The sequence below is a fragment of the Actinia tenebrosa genome, unplaced genomic scaffold (assembly GCF_029948245.1).
Source record: "Actinia tenebrosa isolate PJP-AT-01 unplaced genomic scaffold, QUT_ActTen_1.0 PGA_scaffold10__47_contigs__length_13832649, whole genome shotgun sequence".
Taxonomy (NCBI): domain Eukaryota; kingdom Metazoa; phylum Cnidaria; class Anthozoa; order Actiniaria; family Actiniidae; genus Actinia; species Actinia tenebrosa.
This window is the reverse complement of record NW_028292570.1, coordinates 8,463,480-8,488,843: the sequence shown is the minus strand read 5'-3', so window position 1 is coordinate 8,488,843 and position 25,364 is coordinate 8,463,480. Positions and strand designations below refer to the sequence as shown.

Genomic DNA, 25,364 nt, shown 5'->3' with positions numbered 1-25,364 from the left:
AAGCGTTTTCACATCTAAGAGAAGCTATAGTCAGTCCAGAACAAAAGTTACTCAAATTGGTCACCACATAGTTTCGAGTTAGTGTATAGATCATGCAAAGATAGCTCTCAAAATAGCTCTCGTAACGTCTCTAAATATAGTTTATTATATACAGATCCATTCACAGCGATGCGGATATGCCAGACCTCCAGGAGAATTTTTTGCTCCAATTTCCATACTATATAACCTATCTGTAACTGCAGTATCTTATTCAAAGAACAGAGTTGTGACCGCAGTGAAAGGCCCTTTATGGTACTCACTGCTGGTTCAAGCCGTTTTCCTAAATTATTTTCCAAGGTGCAGTTGATAAAGTCGGTAAAAAATGAACGATACGCTTTACGCTTTTTACTTCTTGTCTCTTCAGTGAAAAAAGAAAGGAAGGAAAAAGACAGGGGCTACGAATAAAATAAAGAATAAAATAAGTAAATTTTGAAGGACGACCACCCCCCTAAATAATGGGTCATTCCACACCAACCAAATTAGCCAATCACAATATATTATTTAAGTTGTGTATGATCAGGATTGAACAAGAAACAGTCTAAACAACAGAAATCATCAATTCATCTGTCAATCAGCGTTAAAAATGTGATTTGTTAATTTGATTTGAAATTTGTCTGGATGGCCTTGGTTAATGTATTCACACTGTAATTGAAAATTGCAATGATTGTAAGAACAAATAATCTAACTACGTTGAACTATTCTATTACAAAATATACGAAACATTTTAAAGCACGATTTTAATTTCTCTTTATCGTCTCTTTTTTGAAACAAATTCAAAAACTGACGTCATCAAATGACGTCATAATCAAATATTCCTCAATATCTTCCTTCTACACTTAAATTTAATTCCACCATCTTTTGCCCCTTTAACGTCCTTCAGAAAAGTATTAGAGGTCATCAAAATCAAACTTTATAGTTTTGAAATGTTCATATTTGAGAACACACCATTGACTACATTTCTAAATTCTCAGTAAATTGTTCAAAACATAATTTTGTAACAATATTGATAGATTACTTTGGCGGCTACTACCTTATTTTACTAAACCATATAGCTTTTTGCCTAACCTGTGATGTACGTTAGGTCTTAGACAAGTCAAAGGATAATCTTGAATGACATTTCTTGGCCGACAAGAATACTACTCTCGTCATTTTCGGCTGAATGCTTACGCTGATAATATAATTGTTCTTCAATATCTCTACATTACAAATTCAAAAATCAATAATTTTTGCCCTTGTAGTTCGTGGTCTAAATAACTGGAAAGCTGAATTGGTTCGAGCTTTTTATTCCATCAAAACTGAAGCCCTCTAGCAATTGCAGTCCGGCGTTATTTGACAATCACCATCATTCTTTGGCTCAGTTCTCCTTTCTTCTCTTTACATAGTGCGATCAAAGGATACAGACTCATGGTATGAGTGATATTAAGCTGGATGATGTTGGAATATCTTCCGACTGTTTTGGGACGGGTTTGATTCCAGGAATGAGTCATATGTTATTATGTTATATGTTATGATGACATTATTTATTCATACAATACAATACAACTGATAGTAATATCTATTTTACCCCAGAGTTCTCCATGATAACCATTTAAAGATTATCGACCCGTGGTTTCTATCAAGTAATTATCTTAGAACCCTGTATGTAACTCACTGTCCGTCCTTTTTCGTCAAAACCATAATAAGTACAGTAAAGCATAGGACAGCATAGAAATACCATGCATTTTTTGTTCATTAATATTATGCAATTCATGAGAATATATCCCCGGGGGGGGGGGGGGGGGGTGGGTACTCTTGCCCGTTTAGGGTAAGGATGTGCCGCTGAGCCCCCTGAACCCTGACCCTGTTCCAGAGCAAGATCGCTGAAAATCATTACCTTTTCCGGTAGTTCGAAAATGGATACCCTGTTCCAGAGAGGAGAGAGCGTGATTTCATATACCCTGTTCCATAGTAGAATTGCTGAAAACAATACCCTGTTTGGCGGCACGTACCCGTATAGCCAATATAGGGGAGTACCCCCCCTCCCCCCCGGGAATATATCACAAACTCAACCCACGGCCACTGCATCAAGCTAGCAAGCAGGCATTTTCTACATAGTTCAATAACGCTTTATCACAACCGCTCGACGTCCACGAAGATCACTAGCAATAACTAAGGTGATTATCTAAATAAATTAACGGAATATGTGACTTCATTTAATTGGCAGGCAAATCCATGGCAATAACATTACCACAGTGAAATCAAAAGCTTTCGCGGGACTGTATGGCCGTTCAGGAATGTACGTACCATGGAACACGAACAAGTGTGTCGTGTTTCTATTTTTTGGTTTTGGTGAGGAGTGGGTGATTAGTCATGTGTTATATTCTTACGATTTATTCACCTTTTACCTCTTTAGAGAATTAGTAAGAAACAATATAAGATCTTTGGAAAAAGGAGCGTTTTACGAACCGTTTTCAATGTAAGTTGGATGGTAATTTTCTGTTTTTAAAAAGGAATCCCTAGAAAAATTGTTTTTAATAATCATAATTTCTTCGTGCTTTGCTTCATCGACCTCAGGGTTCTGGAAGGAAACAAGATTGCCAAACTGAAGCAAGAATATTTTTACTCCTGGTAACTGTGGTCATTCATTTATTTTTACTTCTACTATTAACATACATTGCAATGCATAACTTCTAAGCTCTTTTACTACTACTATTACTATTACTGCCACTAATATAAGATCAGTGGGCTAGATAACATCAGTTCCCGGAGTAATAGATGGCATTCGAAACACCTGTACAGAGTTCGCTTGTATCTGCATTCAATTTGAGCTCATAAGTAGCCATCCGTTGGGCTATATCGGCAAGACATCTCTCAATCCGATAAGTGATTGAAAGAGTAAAGCAGCAAGCTCCGTAACACATATTTTGGACGCATATTAAAAATAAAAGTATTGGTCTTAAAATGAAACCTTGAGGTGTTTATCCATTGTTTAGGACACAATTAATCCCTAGTGATCTGGATACCCAATTAGAGTCCAGGGAAAGATCCCTAGTGATCTGGATACCCAATTAGAGTCCAGGGAAAGATCCCTAGTGATCTGGGTACCCAATTAGAGTCCAGGGAAAGATCCCTAGTGATCTAGATACCCAATTAGAGTCCAGGGAAAGATCCCTAGTGATCTGGATACCCAATTAGAGTCCAGGGAAAGATCCCTAGTGATCCGGATACCCAATTAGAGTCCAGGGAAAGATCCCTAGTGATCTAGATACCCAATTAGAGTCCAGGGAAAGATCCCTAGTGATCTAGATACCCAATTATAGTCCAGGGAAAGATCCCTAGTGATCTGGGTACCCAATTAGAGTCCAGGAAAGATCCCTAGTGAATTGGATACCCAATTAGAGTCCAGGCAAAGATCCCTAGTGATCTGAATACCCAATTAGAGTACCGGGAAAGATCCATAGTGGTTTTGATACTCAATTAGAGTACAGGGAAAGATCCCTAGTGATCTGGGTACCCACTTAGAGTACAGTGAAAGATCCCTAGTGATCTGGATACCCAATTAGAGTACAGGCAAAGATCCCTAGTAATCTAGATATCCAATTAGAGTCCAGGGAAAGATCCCTAGTGATCCGGATACCCAATTAGAGTACAGGGAAAGATCCCTAGTGATCTAGATACCCAATTAGAGTCCAGGCAAAGATCCCTAGTGATCTGGATACCCAATTAGAGTCCAGGCAAAGATCCCTAGTGATTTGGAAACCCAATTAGAGTACCGGGAAATATCCCTAGTTATCTGGGTACCCACTTAGAGTCCAGGGAAAGATCCCTAGTGATCTGGATACCCAATTAGAGTTCAGGCAAAGATCCCTTGTGATTTGGATAACCAATTAGAGTACAAGGAAAGACGGATCCCTAGTGGTCTGGATACCCAATTAGAGTCCAGCCAAAGATCCCTAGTGAATTGGATACCCAATTAGAGTACTCGGAAAGATCCCCAGTGATCTGGGTACCCAATAGAGTCCAGGGAAGATCCCTAGTGATCTGGATAGCAAATCAGAGTCCAGTTGAAAGATCGCTAGTGATTTGGATACCCAATTAGAGTTCAGAAAAGGATCGCTTTGGGTACCCATTTTATTGTTCCTGCCATCTAACGTACATGGCTGTATCAGAGTCTAGAGAAAGGTCGCAACGAAGGAGTCTGAGTGAGCTAACGACTAACTACTCCTTTCAATACTTATGTTTTTAAGGCCTGAAGAAGAAGTAAAAAAAAGACTCTCAAGTTTCAAAGACGGCAGACTTCTTTCGCGTCCTAAGGCGTTTATTTTTCTGTAAGAAATAACACGACAAAGAAAAAAACATTTGGAAATATTAAAGGAGAAAAAAATGAGCAAGAACTTAAAAACTGAAATAAAAAACAAATTATATCCACATGTGCGCAACATAGAAAAACGGTTTCAATTCTTCTAAACAGATCAGTATTTTTTTTGTGTTTTTCCTGGATGAATAGTTAAGATTTGTGCAATTATTTTAATATATATTGCAAGTGTATGCTACAATAATGACTTATCCCTGAACAGGCCACCGGCTTTTTATTATTGCAAAAATATCCTGATATAAGATACACTTATAAGATATAAGATACTCAAGCAGTTTTCTTTTGAAATTTCAAGCGGCAAACTCTTGTTTTTATCAGGATATTTTTCTTCGCAGAAGGCTTTGAATGTGGACAAGTTTTTGTCTCCAATTTCGTTTCATTTGAATCTTTTCTTTCAATATGCCAGCAATTTCTTTTCGGGACAAATCAGCAAAGCTAGACAGTTAGCTAGTCAGATAGCGAAGCTTTCAACAATCATACGTTCGTGCAATCGTCACGCCACCTTCTATCACGTGCTGTTCGTGCAACCAAGTTTGCCGGTATATAAACATTGGCGTGTAACAATAAACCGTTACCCTCTGACGTCATAGATTTTGCAATGTTGTCTGCCCAGAAACGTTAGGCGAGAAACAGTGTTATCGTTAGATGTCATGTGACCACGAATCAACCAATGAGAGTGCAAGCATTAGAGGAAAACATTCCAGCTATATAACAATGCTTCTTATTCTAGGGGTTTCATTGAAAACCAGATAGAAGAAATAGAAGATGTTGCTTTTGGAACTTACACGAAAGATGTTCAAGTAATGTGAGTAACTTTAATATAGAAAAGTAAAAAACAAAGCGGACATATGTAGACGAATCTCTCCATGCATCGATTAACTAACTATCAGAAGAGGATATCCCAAATGCCTCTGTCAGCTTATTTAGAAAAGAGCACAATATTCTATAACTTTTCAAAAACTGTTGAATTTTCGAAACAAACGTTTATCCTTCTTCTTCATTTCCTTCCCCTAGAGGAAATGTGACTTCTTAATATGTCTTGATTGGAACGTAAATATAGTCGATGCCATGAACGTTTTCCACCGAAAAAGACCACAATGAAATTCAATAAATGAAGATTTAATTTTCTCGAGTGTATTTTAAAACCTTGTAATTAATTAACATAACCCTACATTACTGATGAAGGTTGCAGTACCTCGACCGAAACGTCAAAATAAAATAAAATAATCATAGACAACGCATTTTTCGTTACATCCAAGTAAATCACGAAGTAAACGTGGACGGCGTTCGTTAATGCATCAAGTGTGACGATGCGCAATGCACGATAGGATAGCCAACATCCCCGCGATAAATCACGATGTAAACATGGACATCTTTCGTTAACTAACTTATGGCTCTCGAAATACAAGATCATTTTGACAACAAGGAGGGCATATTGAAAAAAATAAAATAAAATAAAATAAACTAATGCTCAAAGAGTTTAGTGGCGGGTATATTGAATAGACCAATTGGCCAATCGTGAAGAGAGATGACGATTGCTTCAAATTTATAGGTTTCCATAATATGTGTCTCTGATGTGCCTAACGTGATGTTTGCCCTGTTTCCTTGTCCTTTCAGACTTCTTCAAAAGAATCTCATAAGAAAAATCAGGACGTTAACGTTTCATAATCTAGGAAAGCTACTTTCGCTGTAAGGCCATATCATACACTATGGATACACTTTATTGTCAATGCATGGATTATCATTTCTTTATCTACAAGATAAAGACACAAAGGAAAGCGGGCTAGGAAAAGATGGTACTCAAACAAGAGGGGACATAGCAAGCAGCTATTCTTGTTGACTTAACAAAAAATAAGCAGTCCAAGACTGTGGCTACTATCATTGCAAAGTAATGCCCTGTATATGTGAAAAGTAGTTTGCTGGACAAACAAAAGTAATCTTAGTATTTTGTAAGCGAATAGTCTGTCTATCGTTTTGCTCATATACACTTATTTCAATAAAGCTAGTTACCTGAAAAGCTATAAAGCTGAGGCCGACAAGGATTATGGGTAGATACATTTTACACGTTCAACCGCTTGATAACTGTTCATGGACTTGCGAATCTTTTACCGGTTACACTCTCACCTCTTCTGAGCATCATCGAGCTGCAATTTGTATTAAAAAAGCTTTGTATATATATGCTTTTTTGATATGAAAAGTTTCCCATGATGCTCAGTGATCTCAGCTTTCTAGATTTTTGGTGACTAACTTTATTGAAATGTGAAAGTGTATAATCTGAACTAAATGTGTTCTGGCGTGGAAATAGCAAACGAAGAATAAACAAAACAAAAAAACTAGTAAACAATATTATTTATTCCCAGTTCATTCTCAAAGGAGACTCTTGAAAAACCACTTGAACAGTTTCAAAACGTTTCCTTACACGACGATAAAAGACAATAACCTTACTCATACTGATACAACCCGATCAAGCCCTAAAAGCAAGAGTGACACAAAACGAAATGTTCTCATTATTTCAGGTGGCTTTCTTCAAACCCACTCGAAGTCATCGAACCTGCAGCATTTCGAACAAATTCTCGACTTCATACCCTGTAAGAAGCAACTGCAAAAATAAGTTGGGACAGTTGTAATGCGGCATGACAGGGGGTGACGGATGTATCAAATTCTAGCATATTTTAATGAGGAAACGTGATAGGGTCAGCGATAGTATAACTGTGGGTAGACAGGAATCGGTTTGAGGATGGCGAGTTGCGAGCAAAAGCAGCAAAGTCCTATATCTATTCCCTCAAGAATCGAAACTAACACTGAAATTTCATTTTTTGCAGGAACGTGGTGGACACTGCCTTGCATTACATTGTTCCATTTATGTTCTTATACGGTGACTTTTCACCAACAACGAATCCTCACTTTTATCGTACTAACATTCAAATGTACGTAGTCCCTCATTTGTTGGGTGCAAAACCAGCAAAAGACATGTAGATGTTAGAAAATACGAAGTTAAAACGGATGGTGCATGTTGTACTGTAACGCACAGGCTTCCCAAGTTCATGTTGGGTTTCCTGTGTTATTCTTTGTGTCCTGTGGTTGCGCATTTTTGTTATGATTCTGAATTATCGAGTGTTTTCCAGCAAAATACTAGTTTCTAGTAAACATCAGTATTATATGTCTGGGGGTCATAAAATCATTATATATATATATATATATATATCAGTCAACCCCTCCATCCTCACCAAAAGCACCTTCGCCTTTCTTCTGACTTGTTTGATGTTTGATGGTGCAAACCAGTTAGGTACTAATAATGTAAAGCGTAATTCGTAAACTTTTCAAAATATCGTGAAATCTCGTTCAATTTGCCCAAATTTGATCAAATTTTCAATTCTTACTAGTTTGTATGTAGCCTTCATGAGGTCTTTTCGAGTAACCCGGTTCCAGTCCTCTGCTCGTTTTGTTACCAGCCAATACTGCAGTACAGCGTAAATATGATAATAAATAAAATTCAAAAATCATACCAATATATGTTCCTACTTGAGTCTGGTGTTTTAGTCGCCTACCGGTTGGCTCAGTTGGCTGAGCATCGGAGTGCGGGAGGCTAGGTCGTGGTTCGAGTCCCGGCCGGACCAACACTCAGGGTCTTAAAATAACTGAGGAGAAAGTGCTGCCTTTCTGCAAATGGTTAGACTTTCAAGTGGCTCGGATGACCACTTGACCACACTCATCATTATTAACCAACATAGGAGGGACGTAAAAGAACCAGTGAGAACAGCTTATGTTATTATTTTGTCAACAGCTCACGAAAGGCTACTTCGGATACCGTTCATTTCGATTGTACGACAGTGGCAAGTTTTTTCTCTGCCAGAGGATATGTTACCTACCCGCGCTTGATGAATCGCAAGATTTGTTACCCGTGTCCATACGGAACATTTAAAATGGGAGGGCAGTGCGTGGCATGTCCAGCAGGTAAGTTTTTCAATCAATCACAAAAATAGAAAGCTAGCATCTTTTCTCTCTCTTTTTTTCTTTTTGTCCGAGGTATCCTTAGAACGCCGGAAACTGATCTAACCGAGAGATTCTTATTCAATATTTACATTCTCAAAACCAGGTGGTTTCTATCAGGATGAGCAGGCACAATATGAAATTCTTTCTCATGGTTTGGGATGTAAACAGTGTCCAGACGGAACTTTTGTCAGTCTGCAAAGTTCACCAGGAGTACAAAGAGCTGACTGTCAGACATGTCCAGACGGTAGGTGTACCAACGACCAGTGTTTCAGTTGCACTAATTGATTGACCTTATACGACCAATTACAAAATCTTAAAGAATAATTAATTAAGGGTTCGTTCAAATTAGGTCCATCGATCTAGTTTGGATAGATCCGTGATCGATCAGAGCCCAGATTTCGAAAGCGTTCACACTATAAACAACTATAAACGTCCAAAAAAAAAAAATAGGTAGGATAACCAAAACCGGGTGTCAAAATATCTAAGGGTTTGGGAACTAGTAGGGACTAGAATTGCAGATTTATTTCCGCTCGTTTCTCTTCTTCGTTCTCATTACGTATTACGCTTTTCTTCCATGAATTTTCCAACATATTCATAAATGCGTGCAGGGCTTGTCACAAAAAGTGCAACATAAATTCCTGCAACAACCACTTCCCCTCATGATTATATAATTTTCGATCCCTTTGCGTACTACTTTTACTAGTAATCCCTATTTCAAAAGCAAACAATTTAAAAGTCGAGCGCTCAACAATTGCATGTGCGTAGCTAGCATTCACGTGTATAATAAGCCTTTTCATAGTTTAAGAATCGATTCCACTGCGCATGCGATTTTATCCCGAATTTCTCACCTTCTTTTGTTTAATTAAGAACAAAAGAAGGTTTAGACAAAAGAAGGTGAGAAATTCGGGATAAAATCTCATGCGCAGTGGAATCGATTCTTAAACTATGAGAAGGCTTATAGGCCCTTTGCAGTTAACGGTCACGTGTTGTACAGGTTGTAGAAAGTTTGTTTGCTCTCCAGTAAATTTCACCCATGGGAATCAAAATATTCATTCATTTGCTCTCAGTGAATTAATCAGCACGTGATTAATGAGCTGCAAAGGGCCTATTAAGTTGTTTTGGTTTGGCCAGTTGGCACGACTATTGGGGTTCACACGTACATACTTGGTCCGTTTGTCTTTATATCCATTTCAGGTCGATCTATATGGCTAGTGTGACGTGCGCGAGACTTTTAAATTGTTTTCCTTTGAACAGTAATACGCAAAGAGATCGACAATTAGATAACTGAGGGGGAGTGGGGGTTGTTTTGTCGAAGTAGTCAGCTTGCTCTATATTTTGGGGGATTTACGAAACCCTCTTCCCACTTGATAATCTAATGGTCCGTCCCTAGGGTGAAATATACTGAGAAGAAAACACACAATAAATACATGCATATTTTGAGTGTCTATTTTGTATATGTATAGACATGCGTGTCAATGGACCCTTCCAACGCGAATAGGCACTAGAAAGCCAATAGAGGTTTGATGGCATGAACAATACAATCATAAAAAAGAATTCAATCCCCGAGAGCAAAGGGATTTTATTGCTCTGCCATCTAACCACAGGCGGTCCAAGCTATATTATGGGCGCCAGCACGTGATAGTGTAAAACTATTGTTCATATATGAAACTCGGCGTTAACCTAAGAGACAGGTCAGTCGGCCCCTAGACCTTAGATGATTAACCCCTATGACAAGCAACCTCAAAAACCTTGATTGACTCTGATGACTTTGAACGCATACTCACTCCTTTCCATGTGGGATGCGTTTAGTAAAACTCAATGGAACAATGCATCATAATAAATTTGATCTATTTGAAACTTTATCTGCTATGGAAACATGATTTTGGGATTTTTTCTTTTTTATTCATTGAAAAACTAGACGCCCGCAGTAGCGCTTACTCGGGGTTCTTCCGTATTTAAATAATAAAGTTGAAGCTAGTTGACGTCCTTCAATTCCCCATAATCAGTTATCATTTAAATTTTAACATTTTTCCCCTCCATGAAATCCAAAATCTAAGTACCCAAGACGAAAGAGGTACTACTTTTCAAAGATCAGCAAAGATTTCTTTACTTTATTTCACATTTTGACGATTTTATTGAGTTGTTTTTTAAGTATCGCCATTCACTTTCTTATAATATGACACCACAGGAACCAAGCTTGGGCTACCTGTGATGCTACAGCGTCTTCCAAGAAATAGGCTGACTGCGCATTGCCTCGTTCTGAATAATAATAATAACTTTCAACGAATCAGAATAGAATGCTCACTAACAATTATACGTTCATCACTCGGCAAATGCTCGGCAAGACAATAGGCAAATATTCGTGGACCTCAGCTTTTGACAACAACACGCATGCGCCATAGTGGTCAATTGCAGATTTGGCGACTAAGAAAAACGGCTTGCATTTCATAAGTCGGGCCGTTCCACAGGAACCCTTAGCAGTAAAAAGGACCATACTTACAGAAATCATCGAGTGCTTAACCTCGTATGCCAGCGCGAAACATTTACGGCTACGCCGGAGATTTCAGCCCCGACACTGCTATCCGCAGATTTGCAGACTGATCAGGAATTTCGTCCAAAGCCTATGGGAGAGGTTAGTCGGCCCCTAGACCGACATGATTAACCCCTTGCTCTGACCAGAAAACTCAAAAATCTTGATGGTGACGCTAATCGGGCTTTGAACCTATACTCACTCCTTTCCATTTGGAATGAGTCTAGTAAGACTAAACGGAAAGTGCATCATATTATAGTAAATTAGATCTATTTCGCAAAGTTTATCTGCTGAACCGACTACTTGTTTTTTGTGTGTGTGTGTGTGTACGTTTATGATCGTTTATAATGTGAACGGTCTTGAAAACTGAATTTATTCTTATCAATTTCGGATCTATCCAAACTAGATCGATCTAAAATGGACCTGGGGGAACGAGCCCTAATTCAAACTTTTCATACCTCTTTTTCACCAGGAACGCGTCATGATCACCCAGCTTTGTTCAGAGCCTGTTTTTGCCGTGACGACCATTACCGTGTACATCGCTTTGAGGCCTGTTTTCCATGTACACGATGATACAAATGTACAAACGAGACCATCAACCTGTTGCCTGGTTTCTATTGGAAGTGGAATTCTACAGAAACCAAACACATGTACCTGAACTTTTCTGCCGAGTTACAACTCAATAGCCAATCATATAACAAAAGTCTGGCTCACTATACTCAAGGTCTTCCTAAAGCCTACGCATGTCTTACTGCATCGGCTTGCAAAGGTGGTATAGACTCGGAATGTTCTGTTGGTTACGAGGGTCCCATGTGTGCAATGTGCAGTAGACATTTTTATATGCTCGCATCGATATGCCGCAAGTGCCCCACCCTACCCTGGATAGTAACCCAGATCATACTTGTCATTGTGATTGTAGTGGGTCTGATTGTCTTGCTGATAAGAGACAAAAAGAACAAGTCAAGTGGGAGATCTCTCTCTGATATCATGACAGCCAGACTTAAGATCCTGATTGGATTCTACCAAGTCACTTCAGGAACAATCTCCAGTTTCTCGTACGTCCATTGGCCTGATGCCATGATCAAGCTGGTCAGGTATGCAGAGGTTTTCCAGATGAATCTTCTACAAGCAGCTCCACTTCATTGCATATCAGACTCCCTCAAGACTAATGTTCACGTCAAACTGCTTGCTGCAGTACTATTTAATGTTGTTGCTATAATGGCTGGAATCGTATATTATCATATCAGGGTCAGACAAATCCCCAGCAAGAGGAGGTCTCTTCTTCAACAGCGTTGTTACCGCACGGTCTTCCTGATCTTATTCATTTCGTTCCCCATGACATGCAGCTACATTTTTCAGGCTCTCCCCGAGACTTGCCAGGAGGTCTGCACCTCAACAGATGAGAAGTTCTGCAAGTCGTACTTAAAATCTGACTACTCTGTAGAATGTGGAAGCAAGACTTTCAAGGTCAAAAGCCTCTTCTCTTATGTCCTTGTATTCTATCCTGTTGGATTTCCATCGCTCATTTTCTACCTGCTTTGGAAATATTACTACAAAGGAGGAAAGCATGCTTCCCGCGAGGAAAGAGTGCATACAAAGAATGATGGTATCGTGGAAGGGTTGAAATTCGTGTACGAGAACTACGCCAGTAATGTGTGGTTTTGGGAAATCATCGAACTGGTGCGCAAAGTTCTCCTGACGTCTGTCATTCTACTGGCTCATGCTGAAAGTCGTACATACCTTGGTGTAACAGCCATAATATCAGGAATATATGCCGTGTTGTTTGCTTACTACAAGCCAATCACAGACACCTTTGAACACTGGCTTCAGTTGACTTCACTATTGGCTACCATGGTGAACATGATCGTTGGGATGCTACTGAAGATCCCTAGTGACAGCCTGTCTTCAAGTGTTAATACCCACGTTGATGAAGCTTTTGTAACAGCGGTGCTGATGATTGCTAATGTTGCTGTCATCGCCATCATGGCTGGTTAGTAGAATAGAATGTGCATTCTTAGTTGTACGCTATTGTACGATCCTTGAATCGAACATAGTGTGCTGTTACATGACATGAGGCTTCTCAGTGATGTAACAGTTGTCGGGGATTAGCCATCCCCACTTTCCTAAATTCTGTTCTGTTTGTTTCATGTTTTTGTTCCACAGTCAATTATATGGTAACGTTAGTACAGACTGTGCAGGTCATCAGGAAGAACCCACAATGTTCTATCTCGTGCTGTTTGTACCTCTTCCTGACCATAAACCAAGCAGGGAGTGACGTTTCTGGGATAGAAGGTAATAATGACCTGAAGAATTACCAAGATATGAACGTTGGTGTTGAACAACCGGAACTGGGAATGAGCCCTGGGGGATTTGACATTGAGCTTGAAGACAAAGAAGAACAAGAGGAAGAAGAACAAGAGGAAGAAGAACAAGAGGAAGAAGAACAAGAGGAAGAAGAACAAGAGGAAGAAGAACAAGAGGAAGAAGAACAAGAGGAAGATGTTTAGGAAGTTAATGTTACGTAACACAATCACAGTCAAGAACTGCTTTACGGTAACTTTATTCCAATAGATGGGCGTACGATAAAGAAATTTGTTTTGGTTGAGTTGGGGACCGTTCATTTTTTATAAGGGAGGGGTGGGAGGTGGATTTCCAGCAAGAGCCCATACAAGAAAAACTAGCCCACCTCTATATTGCTGTTGACATCTGCTGGCCCCCCTCTCATGTTCTATACCTGAATGACCCCCTTTTGACATTGATTCTTCTACATGTGCCCCCCTCTATAAGCCGAATTTTTTTACATGCCCCCCCATATTTCCACTGGCCCCTCCCTGATAAAAAATGAACGGTCCCTTGATGGTTATTTATATTGCCAACCAAAAATCTATTACACAATCCAACAAAACAAAGTGACAAAACCTTATTAAAATGGTTGGCACATTAACATCACAATGGCAGTTTTCATAAACATTACGTCCACCTATACAACCGCTTTTAGATTTCAAATGAAGTAGCTAGAATCACTACTAACTACTGCCTGTAAAATAAGAGATATTCCAAAGTTGAGTGTATGATGTCCAAGTCTTTTTGATGATACGAATTACATAACATAATTTATTGCCTAAATTGGTTTGAAAGTTTTAAATGTTGTTAAATAGTCCCTAACTTTTCTCATTCGGTAAATACCGCTGCGTTTTATGACATATTATAAAATAACTGTCATAAATCTCATGTTCTGATAAGTTAAGAGCACGTGCTTTATGATAGCAAAAATTAAGTATGCGCGCGCACTTTCAGGTGCGCCATTCCTATCCAAAATAATGGTTGTTGTAATTAGTATTTTATAAAAGAAATAAAAAACTTGCTTGCTGTGCTGTGTGCAGTTATAAAGCACTTGGGGATTGGCAGAACACTCGAGAAGTGTCGAGAAGCATTCCGCTACGCGTCGTGCTTCTTCTTACACTTCTCGTGTGTTCTGCCCCCACGTGCTTTATAATTGCACACAACACGCGCGCGCGTTTTCTATTTCTTCAATACTCATTTGTGAAGACTTAGCTTAGTTTAAAATCAAATTATTTGCAAAAGTCAACTGTAATGTAAATTTACCTTTTTATCATTACTGTAATGTAAAGAATGTGCAAGTTGAATAATACTAGTGTTTTGATATCTCACGGACTTTTAATGGTATCTCTAAATAGCTTACTTATAAACGAGGCTAAGCCTGTGAAAATGAGTCTGCTGTGATCTTCAAAAATAGCGGTATGCATCGAATGCGAAACTGGTGTATTGGACAACTTATCATTCACTTTTCATTGCTTCGTAATAATATTATTAACTATCATCATCCAATATTTGAGATATGACGCTTGCTCTGTTTGGCTGTGTTCGTATTAAATTTTATTATATAGTTTTATTATATTAGTTAGGATAGTACGCGCGCGCTGATTGGTCGAAAACTGTGGTTTATTAGTGAACGGAGCACAGTGCTGACACCATCTGCGTCAATACCGTCAATATTCAATACCGAAATAAAATTAGTAACCCTATAATAAAACGAATAAAACAATTTTTTCCGTTCTCCGTTCAGTAATAAAGCATTTAGCAAGCGATGCGTTAGCCTCCTTCGCAGCCGTTCTTAGGGTCGTCACGCAACGTTTCCCTCCCCACAAACGTCTGCTTACTTGAGCCGAACATTCCTTTCTCATTGTTATCGATGCGACATCATGGGCCAATCAAAATTGCCTATTGTCTTATCAAGAGCCAATCAAATCCTGCGTTAGAAGTTCGCGACAACTTGAAATGAATGCCGCGTGCTGTCAAAATTTGCTTTGGAATTATTTTGAAAGGCGACAACTAGCGACAAAGAAGATGTTCTCTGATGTTCTCTGATGTTCAGAACATCAAAACATAGTGGCAGGGCTTGATAGATAAGCGATTTACCATAACCAGTTGGTAGATTGGATGTATTTTACAAGAGAAAATGCGTGACATAACCGGGGTCAAGCTAGAAAATCGTCTCTCCTTGAAATAAAACAGAACCAGAACCCCGTTCTTTCCTGAACATGTTGGTATATAATTCATAGGAATTTGTTAAAAATTAGAACCGTATTTTTGCTGATTTTATAAGCTCATACTATCTTTTAGCTAAACATTCGCCTCTTATGGTTTCTCAGGATTCGTAGCCTCGAAAACACGCTAACTACGGTAGTTCGCGAACAACAGAAGATTTACAGGGCCATTTAGGATGTTGTGTCACGCAGTTTATGTGTGCTATATAACTTTACTTTTAAATACAACCTTTTGCTTTAGAAAGAGACCGAAAAGAGCGAACATTCCAAATGTATAGGAAATTTTTTCCAATGAACACTACAAACACTCTGAAACACTTCTTCGAAGGACGCCATATTTGTTCTGTGGTTTTCCGCGAAATATCGACCAATCAGCATGAACCTTCTCGTTTTTAGTAGGTTCGTGCTGATTGGTCAATTTTGGGAAAGGAATGTTCGGCTCAAGTAAGCAGACGTTTGTGGGGAGGGAAACGTTGCGTGACGACCCTAAGAACGGCTGCGAAGGAGGCTAGCGATGCGTAAGCACTCAAGAAGTGTGAGAAGCATGCTTACGGCACTTCCTGCGTGCTTTATTACTGAATGGAGTACGATAAAAGCTATTTTATTCGTTAAATAGATAAGTGATATGCTGGCGTACCAGAAGGAGTGGTTCTCAATCCCGCATATAAACCTACGCACGAGACGCACTGGGGCGAGAGAGCCTGTGGCACACATGCTAATGCTGTTGTAAAATGGTCAAAAATAGTTTAGCAAAGCAAAGTAAACTGTCTGCTGTGTTTTTGTAGAGCACTTGATCTCTTGAAATGTGGAGCAATGGAAATATAAGTGAAAGTTTAATAGTACTTCTCTAATTTTCTAGCTTGCAGCATATATTGCAGTAAATAGAGACAGGGAAAACACACGTTTTCATACTGCTTGTGCAGTAAACCACTTTCTGAAGCCAGCTTCTACAAGTACAACTGCTTGCGTCCTTATGAATTTACTAAAAGCAAAACTACCATTTTAAACTACCATTGTAACAAATATTTATATAACTTATACCAGAAAAAACTGCAGCAAATCAGATCTGAAAGGAGTTGTACATTTGACGGTATTTCCCTCTTAATTTACGTATGTGCTCAAAGTTTCTATTATGGGATATAATAGCTATTTCTTGTATGTTGATGGAATATCCACTTGTCTCTTGTATTTTCTTAGTAAACACACTCGTTTGAATGCTCATGCGTGGACAAAGACAACACAAGTGCATGCCTAGTGGGATACTCCAAATATACGCCATTATATAAATTTACGTATTCGATAAACGCTAATATACAGCTATATCCAAGAAGGTTGGTTAAGGTTTTGCTGCATGTTGCTTCATACCAAGCTTGAAAGGTATTACAATCACATACATATGTAAATAATGCACAGAAGGACATATACCGCGAAAAAGTGCGTAGTGTTTTCATTTCACACCACGTGCAATTTCCCTAGAATATTCTTTCGTTTAACGGTTGCACTTGAGAAGACGGATGAATATGGATACAACTCAGACAGATAATCTTATATTTTCAAGGGAATAACATGTGGTCTGGAATGGGTGTGGTTTTAAAAGGGTGTATTCACATCACCCATTGTGCAATGCGGGGCTCGCTATGCAACAAAACCTTCCCCAAACTTTTTAAAAATACCTGTATCTCAACAGTCTTTGTAAATCAGGAATTGCTGATGAATCTAGGTCTCATTAAAAGAAAGCAATTCCTGTAATTGGTGGTGCAAAGTTTTGTATTCAGTGTCTTACATGCGTGCATGAATTACTAAAGCACTTTATGCTAGTCGAAGTCATTTGGATATGTTAATAGATGCCCTAGAGATTGATATATATGTAAATGAGGTATATATAAAGAAAGCATGGTTCATCTGTATGTACCACTTCATACATATTAACAGCAAGAGTCAGAGCTGCCGAACTCGCCCACCTCCCGCGAGCAAGCGGGACCTAATCCTAAGTGGGAGATAACTTGGCCTTGTTCTAACTTCAAATCTTTCCTAATGGCCCTCCACTTGGAGGCCACAGCTCTCTCTCCAATAAGAGAGTATCTCCCTTTACTCGATTCGATACGGTTATTATCTAGTTCGTTACATACCATCTTACCTTACTGCAACAACGCCTTTCCACTTTACTTATAAAGGTGCGGCCAACGAAACCGTACAACATTCCACACAAAATTATCGCATTCAAAGCTTCTACTTTGTGCAAAAGATAATAAATATAACAATCGCTCTGCTGCTTTGAAACCAGCAATGTCACGCAACATGTTGAACGGTTTTGTTCACTGCATCACTTTAAGCTCTTGATATGAATTTACCGCAGGGAGGAACCTCAAAACGAGTGATTACATTGTCGATATATATTATATAGTACTCTATAATTTTTAAAATCCACATGAATAAAACATTTCAGAGCCAAACATCGCCATTACATTTAAAAAAAGACTACCACCTTTGCCTCGTTTACTGATTTGAAAGTCATCTTTTCCTTCGCTTCCTACTTGCAGACTTGACGGATGTTTCTTCATCTTCGGATTCTTTTCTTTTCCTATCTTCCTTTTCACCAGTAAACAAGCGATTCCTGATAAAAGCAATCAAGGAAAAATAATAGAGAAGAGAAGAGAAGAGAAGAGAAGAGAAGAGAAGAGAAGAGAAGAGAAGAGAAGAGAAAGCAAATGTCCAACTTTCTACACAAAAGGATACTGATCGAGGTCTAGTTCTTGCCTAAGAACGCCCGTTAGCAAAAGCTCTGACGAATACACAGGAATACTGCAATCTAATGCAGCCTTACATAGATCTCGATCTTCCTCACTGGAAACCACTAGTATATTGTTTTCCATAGTACGGGGCATGCGTGGGAGATACTGGAAAAGTGAAAACTAAATTATTGACCTCGGTCAAGTCGATCAATGCCAACAATAATTATATAATTATATTGAATGACAATGTTGGTGCTATTGAAGATGCTGTAGTTTTAACTGTTTCTTTTACACGGTAGAGATGATAATCATAGTGTACATATTGTTGAAGATAGTGATATAGTTCTTAAAAGATATTTGATGTTTTTGCTGTTGTTGGTGTTTTGGATAAGGAAGGTTTCCGTCATATACAACATACCTCTCCTTTAGCACTCTTGATGATGTCTAAATGAAGAAGGATCAATAACAAGTTATAAAAAATGTCTCTAAACTATGCTGCATGCTATGTCTACAGCGCATGCTCAGATATGCTTAAAACTGCTGTAAATATCAGATAGTCTATAGACCTGTACCGATTGTTTTTGTTAGCATACCTTTCATCTGACTAGGGTCTGGTTTAACATTCTTGGTTATGTGTACTTTATATCCTTCAAGTAGCCCTCCCTTTTTTGCTCTCTCGAGTGACCTGACAATACACAAAAATATTTATTAACAATTGAATTATATTCTTTAGCAAGTAATTTTTCATGTGACTTACTGTTGAAGTGAGAACGAGTACTGCTTCTCCGCCGCCTCATCGCTCACAATAAATGGCACTGGTTCTAAGACATTAAAAGAAACGCGTGCAGGGTTTATTACAGAAAAATAAATATCGTACATCATAAATTCCTGCAAACCCCACCCCCTTCAATTATCTAATGGTAAATTCCTAATTAGGATCATTTGATGCAATTTGAAGTTAATACTTGTCGATTAGACATTCGTTCCCCTTCCCACGAACGCCTGCTTACTTGTGCCAAACACTTTTCAAGCAATTTTCCAAAAATTGACCAATCAGCATGAAGCTTAAATAAGCTAAAATAAAGAAGATTTATGGTGATTGGTCAATCGACACTACTTTGAGTAGGAGGCTAGAACTGGATACGAGATGCGAAATTATAAAGGAAAAAAAGCGCGGGCGAAAAATTATATTTTTTCACTTGTTTGTGTTGGGGAAGACATCGATATTATCTTGACCTCGAACACAAAAAAATAACTAAAGTCAGTTTTCCCCCAATTTTTTTTCCATCTTTTATTTTTTTTTAATTGAGCTCCCTGTGGTTTACCTATAAAGCACTTGGCTTTCTTGCAGGCTGTTAACCATTGTGGCTGTACGATCATTTGGGCACTTGCCACGCCACAAAGAAACTTGACTGTACGTCTCACCTACAGCAAGAACACGCCAAGGCATTAGGAGCAAAATAATATGGTTAATAAAAAAATAAAATAAAATTTTCAAGCCGCCATTCAGTATACTATTAAGTAGATAGGCAGATTAGCTTTTGCTATCTCTTATATGGATATGCTTTATTTTCTCGTCTCATGGACCTTTTGTGACGTTTAAACTGGAACAATAGATTTTCCCACGCGTAGCCTCCCATTGAGAATGAATTTATGGATTATACAAAGGTTTTCATACATGGCTGCCGCCCAAGTAAGGACCATTTGAAGAATGAAAAAGCAGTATAGTAACCATCGTGACATACGATAATTACAGAACCCTCTTGTGCCACTTGGGGCTCTGACTTGGGGTGGAGCTGAACAAGATGAAGGTAAACACGACGCTTCAACGACCCTGAGTAAAACTCAAATGTTTCGACTTTCAAAATGAAGCGCGACGTACCTTATCTGTGATGAGATGGGTGCATTCATACACTGAGTCAACCAATATCCCACCAAGACTGGTTACTATCTACAAGACAAAACATTCGTATTACTTTTTTAAGATATCCATCGAAGGGAAACCTTTGGTTTGAGATTACAGTCGTCCTCAATAGACTTTTAAGAGTGACGTCACTGGCATGGAAAAACAACTTCCGGATCTAAAACGAAAAGCAATTCTATAAAGATTTTTCTTGCTTTCCCCCTATGACAAGTTCAACTTGTTTCATGTGGGGGTTAATCATTCAGAACGTTTTATTTTAGCAGTTTTTGTGAGCAGTTGGTCCCCGAAATGCGTTACAACTTAAAACTCTATACAGAGTTTTCACCGTGACGTCACAGCCGCCATATTGGTGTACCTTTGACAATAACATTGTCATTAGTTTCTTAAGGTACACCAATATGGCTGCCCGACTCTATTATCGGTTAACTCTCTAGGGACAGGGTGAGAACGCCTTATAGAACAACTCGGAATAGTCTTCGCGACAAAGTAGGTTTTGTCGGATGCCATCCAAGCGTCGTTGAAATTCAATAGGCACGTGTCTTTGAAAACTTCGTGTTTCTCGAGAGTGTTCACCAAATCCCTATTTGTCGCGACGGCAAATCGTACGATCCCGTGCGTGCTTTTGAGTACGACTGTAAAAGACAAGCTGTATACCAAATGAAGCTTTAGCAATATGAAATATTTTGGGATATACTTTACTGACATAAATATTGACATACCTTTTCTGCCTGTTTGTCGGAGACACCAGTGAACATTATTTTTGGCGTAATGGGTTTACGTTCTCTTAGAGACGGACTATGTACCACAGTGGGCGAGTCTTCTTGTTTCACAGTTCTACCTTTCTTGACTGGAGTCTCTTGAACTTCCTGTTCCTTGCACGATAACACAAGCAAAAGTAATAAATCATATATTATTGCACACCTGGTAGATGTGGTGAACTTCCATATTACGTCATACACAAACCACTTCCATTATTCACTAGTTTAGAATAGCAAATATTCAGACATACATGACACTATCTACTGTACTTGACCATTTATGAGGTTTTTACCTGGGAGTCGTCCAAAGTACTAGGTTTACCCGTCCTTCTTCGTCCTTTTCCTCTTGCTCTACTTTCACCTGAAGATGCAGTACTGTTTTGGGATTCGCTCAAGTCGGATGATGCTTGGCTTGCACTGTGGACCTTGAGATGTATAGAGGATTTTTTGTTAAAAATAATTACTAAAATGCAATAGTATTATGAATATATATGGCATTGGAAGATGAAATGCAATATAAATATATAATTATATGAAAATTATATGCTTCCAAGGGTAAAATGTGAACATTTGTGCAGATTCTATCGTTTGAATCATCAATCATGATTGGCTAATTTGGTATGGATATTTTTCTGGGTGGCCCTGGTTGGTGTAGTCGCACTGTACTCTGAACAGATGTTCATAACTATAGTTATGGACCTCTAACTCTGAAGCATCATTCCAATACCAACATCCTACGTACATGGGTGTCATCTACTTTTGTAGATTTAGCTTTTTTCCCTTTTCCTTTTCCTCTTGCCTCTCTTCCCACTGATGATGTAACGCTGCTTTGAGATTCATCCAAGTCTGTCCTTACTTCCTTTCCTCTTTTTCTCGTCTTACTTCCCCTAGGCGACGAAGAGTTACTTTGTGTTGCATTTATGTCCATCTATGATTAACATAAAAATAGAGAAGTCAATGCTTGCTAACACATTGCACGATAGCCTGACAGCTCTGGGATGTGAATTAGTGCGCATGAAAAAGCGACTTTGGATACAAAATTAAAAGCAGCCTTGTAAAGATTGTTCTTGAAATTGCCTGCAAATGGACCCCAAAGATGCGTCAAACAATTCTTTTTTGGATACCAAACATGGTTGAGTGTGATCTAGCTTTGATAAAGACATCTTCGCATGGTTCTTTCGCATTTCTGGTGGTATCTTAGTGCTAACTATTTAAAAAAAACTACAAACCTCAGTTTCTTTCAGGTTCTGCTCTTCTCCTTTCTTTTTCTTTTCTTTTTTTAGTGCCGATATGGATTTAGCGACAGACTGAGGTGACATGAAGTCTTCTTCTTTAAACTCTGACAGCTCTGACCCAAATGAACCTGGGACCTAACGACACACACATCATCCACCACTTGACTAGCAAGGTAATAAAATGGCACCGCCTAGCCTTTTGACATTACTTAAGTAATTGTTCTAATAATCAAGTAAGGAAAGTAAAGTCAAATAAAAGAGAAATACATACTGCAGACGCTGAATCATCAGACTGGGTAACTCTTCCTCGTCCTCTTCTCGGAAAGAATGGCTTAACTTCTATTGTTTCGAAGGACATCCCTTCATTTCTTACTGCTTCCGCCGTGGAAGTATCTTTCCCGGACAATAAGACAGGTGTCTGGAAAAGAATGAGGCGGCTTTGATCAATCCCCTTTCAATAAACCTTATCATGCCAGACAAGGTGGGTGTAATGTGGACATTCCCTTGAAATTTATATCATTGCTCATAATCATTCTGGATTAAAAATATAAATATATATACACTCGATTGCAGAAACGTTGTAGTATACATTTATACGTATATCTAATTTATTCAGTATATTTAATGATATGCAAAACAGAAAAATCGCTTTATTTATTGTTTGTTTCATTCAATGACTGTCAAAATATTTTTTCTTGTCTATTAGATCGTACAGATTATAAATCACTTGGTTTTAAGCGTTGGAAATGGTTATTTTGCATTATGCATCTCATTAGATATTTGTATAAATGTATAAATGTATACTACAACGTTTCTGCAATCGAGTGTAATATTATAAAAAATATATATCGAATATATCAAATAATATATCAATAAAAAGTTTTAAAAATTTTAAAACAATAAACTTTTAGCAACTGATGGATTAACGTTTTGATCCTCTAGAAGTTAAAACTTGTGAAAAAATCCAAACTCTGCTTAAGCTTACCTCTGCATCTTTAGTTTTTCCTTTTCTCTTCCCCTTTGTTACTTTCTTGTCAGAAAAAATAATTTCCAAGGACGGCAGTTCTTCTTCATCTTTACATGATGAGTCCTGATCAACTTGTAAAGACTTCTTATCCTTTCCCTTCCCTTTATGTTTGACAGCAAACTGTTCCTCTTCGGAGTGACCTGGTGAAATATCGAGATTTTCCGCACAAGTATCTAATTTTTCTTTATTGTCGCCTGACCCAGTGCCCTCTAATCTATCTTCTTCATCCTTCTTAGTTCCTCTCGTTGACATTTTTTGTTGCACACGTTTTTGGGGAACTGATTCTGATTTGTTTTTATCCTCTGCGTTATCAACTGGTTTAATCTTTTCTTCTATGTCGAGTTCTTTGCCTGTTTTCATTGATCTTCTCCCCCTCAAGGACTTTTTCTCTGGGAGATGTTCGTTGTGAGTTGTTTGTACAGGTTGTAACGACATTTCATCTTTCTCAGTATCTTCTGGTAAACTATCCTCAATCATAGCAGTCTTTACCACAGTTTTCTTGGGTCGACCTCTTGTTGGCCTTTTCTTTGTCGTGGATGGCGATTCTTGTCGTTCTTCTTCAGTATTATCTGGTAAAACATCTTCAACTCTAGATGGCTCTACTTCACTTTTCTTTAACTGTCTTCCTCTCGTTGGCCTCTTTTCCAACATTGATTGTTCTTCCTCGGTATCATCTGGTAGAATACCCTGTACTCTGGTCTCTACTTCACTTTTCTTTGACCTTCTTCCTCTCGTTGGCCTCTTTTCTGACATTGATGTTGATTGTTCTATCTCGGTATCATCTGTCTTACTTATCTTACATGTTTTTCCTCTCGTAGACTTGCGCTCCCGTGTACTTTTCTCTTGCTTTGTTGCGATCTTGAACTGCTCTTCTTCGCTGGCATCTCCTAAAGTATCTTGTATTTCAGTCTCCACTTTATTCTTCTTTGACCTCTTACCTCTCTTTGATCTTTGAACTCCAACATCTTCGGGAGCAGTTGCTTGCTCGTTTAGTGATATATCTTCTGCCGTCTTCGCGGTTGTGGTATCTTCAAGCTGAAATTGTACCAGATGAAAGGTAACTGAGCAAGAACGAAAGTTTATAATACAACATTGGAAAAAACCTTCAAGTTGTTCACTCCCATTTATGAAAAAACTCGAAAACCACAACAATTCAGGCAATTACAATCCATTTCTATGCTATGGAATGGAATGAAAAAATGAAATGCCATCGAAGTACACGCTCGCATGCACTTCCTTGCTATCGTAAATACGATATCTCCATCCTTTCGAGACCTTGTGTCCGCAGCGGGTTAGTGGCGTTAGCAACGTACGTCACCCATGCTACCCTTTAGGTTAAAGACAACATAATGGGCCATACGATGGTAAAAGTTTACCTTGTTCAGCATGGCTGGCTGTTGGTTTTCCTCCTCAGGTGAAGAGTGTGTCACTCTACTTTTCCCCCTCCTTTTTGGCCTTACTATTATTTCAGCTTCTTCTTTTTCTTCTTCTTTTTCTTCTTCTTTATTACCACTTTGTTCAACCTGTATAAATGTTGCGCAAAATAATATCATATTAATCATATTAATCATCATCATCATCATCATCAAGCATCATCATCAAGCATCATCATCATCATCATCATAAACATGTATTCTTTCGACATAATTTACTCGCGAATTTCAGTACCAGCCTTAAGTGAAGGTGTAACTGCATTACTGATGATAATTTGTCATTCAACTTTGACTAAACTCGATTGATGTCAAATTATATGAGATTAGATTGATGGATGGTGTTTATGACCTGTTGTTTATCATGTTGTATTGTGGGTGTCTTGACAGATGCATTGTTATTGACTGTATCCTCATCTTCACTAATTCTTTTTAGAGGGATTTCTTGTGACAGCAAATCCTCACTATCAGGAATAACCTGAAAAAAAACAACAAAAACAAATCAAAAATCAATACCATTATACTGCAAAACGTATTCTCAAATCGCATGAGCCTCCCATATCGTAAATGTACGTCTACCCAAGTTTTATTACAGTAGAGAGTTTAAGATCCTCGTTTACGACAAACGTGAAACGTCAGTTGACAATGAAAAAGTTCTTTAAAATTAGTGAAAAGGAAACGCAAAAAACTCCAAGTAGTAGAAAAACAAAAGAATACTTGTCTTTGTCGAGAAGTTTTGCAAAAGGTAAAATGAAATGTAGGGAAACGATGAAA

At 38.4% G+C, this 25,364-nt stretch overlaps 2 protein-coding genes across 4 annotated transcripts in view; one reads left to right on the top strand and one right to left on the bottom strand.

Annotated features, from left to right (window-relative positions):
• Nucleotides 1-8,316: 8,316 nt before the first annotated feature.
• LOC116297184 (uncharacterized) lies at nt 8,317-13,502 on the top strand. The gene is made up of 5 exons (XM_031705358.1): nt 8,317-8,347; nt 8,490-8,630; nt 11,554-12,906; nt 13,080-13,243; nt 13,488-13,502. Exons 1-5 carry the CDS (start codon nt 8,317-8,319, stop codon nt 13,500-13,502), a joined length of 1,704 nt encoding a protein of 567 aa, XP_031561218.1.
• Nucleotides 13,460-25,364, bottom strand: part of LOC116297185 (uncharacterized) — a 26,118-nt gene continuing 14,213 nt past the window's right edge. For 2 of the 3 annotated variants that reach the window (XM_031705360.2, XM_089026792.1), the window contains exons 11-25: nt 24,943-25,068; nt 24,537-24,683; nt 23,119-24,195; nt 22,405-22,551; nt 22,128-22,268; nt 21,641-21,826; nt 21,192-21,323; nt 20,860-21,012; nt 20,099-20,167; nt 19,542-19,641; nt 18,974-19,037; nt 18,810-18,901; nt 18,635-18,660; nt 18,221-18,381; nt 13,460-18,098 (exon numbers count right to left, since the gene is read on the bottom strand). In XM_031705360.2, coding sequence (XP_031561220.2) covers nt 17,996-18,098; nt 18,221-18,381; nt 18,635-18,660; nt 18,810-18,901; nt 18,974-19,037; nt 19,542-19,641; nt 20,099-20,167; nt 20,860-21,012; nt 21,192-21,323; nt 21,641-21,826; nt 22,128-22,268; nt 22,405-22,551; nt 23,119-24,195; nt 24,537-24,683; nt 24,943-25,068 — 2,724 coding nt within the window. In that variant the 3' untranslated portion in view covers nt 13,460-17,995. The remainder of the gene's footprint in view (nt 18,099-18,220; nt 18,382-18,634; nt 18,661-18,809; nt 18,902-18,973; nt 19,038-19,541; nt 19,642-20,098; nt 20,168-20,859; nt 21,013-21,191; nt 21,324-21,640; nt 21,827-22,127; nt 22,269-22,404; nt 22,552-23,118; nt 24,196-24,536; nt 24,684-24,942; nt 25,069-25,364) is intronic. The other variant, XM_089026794.1, reaches the window with a different exon arrangement.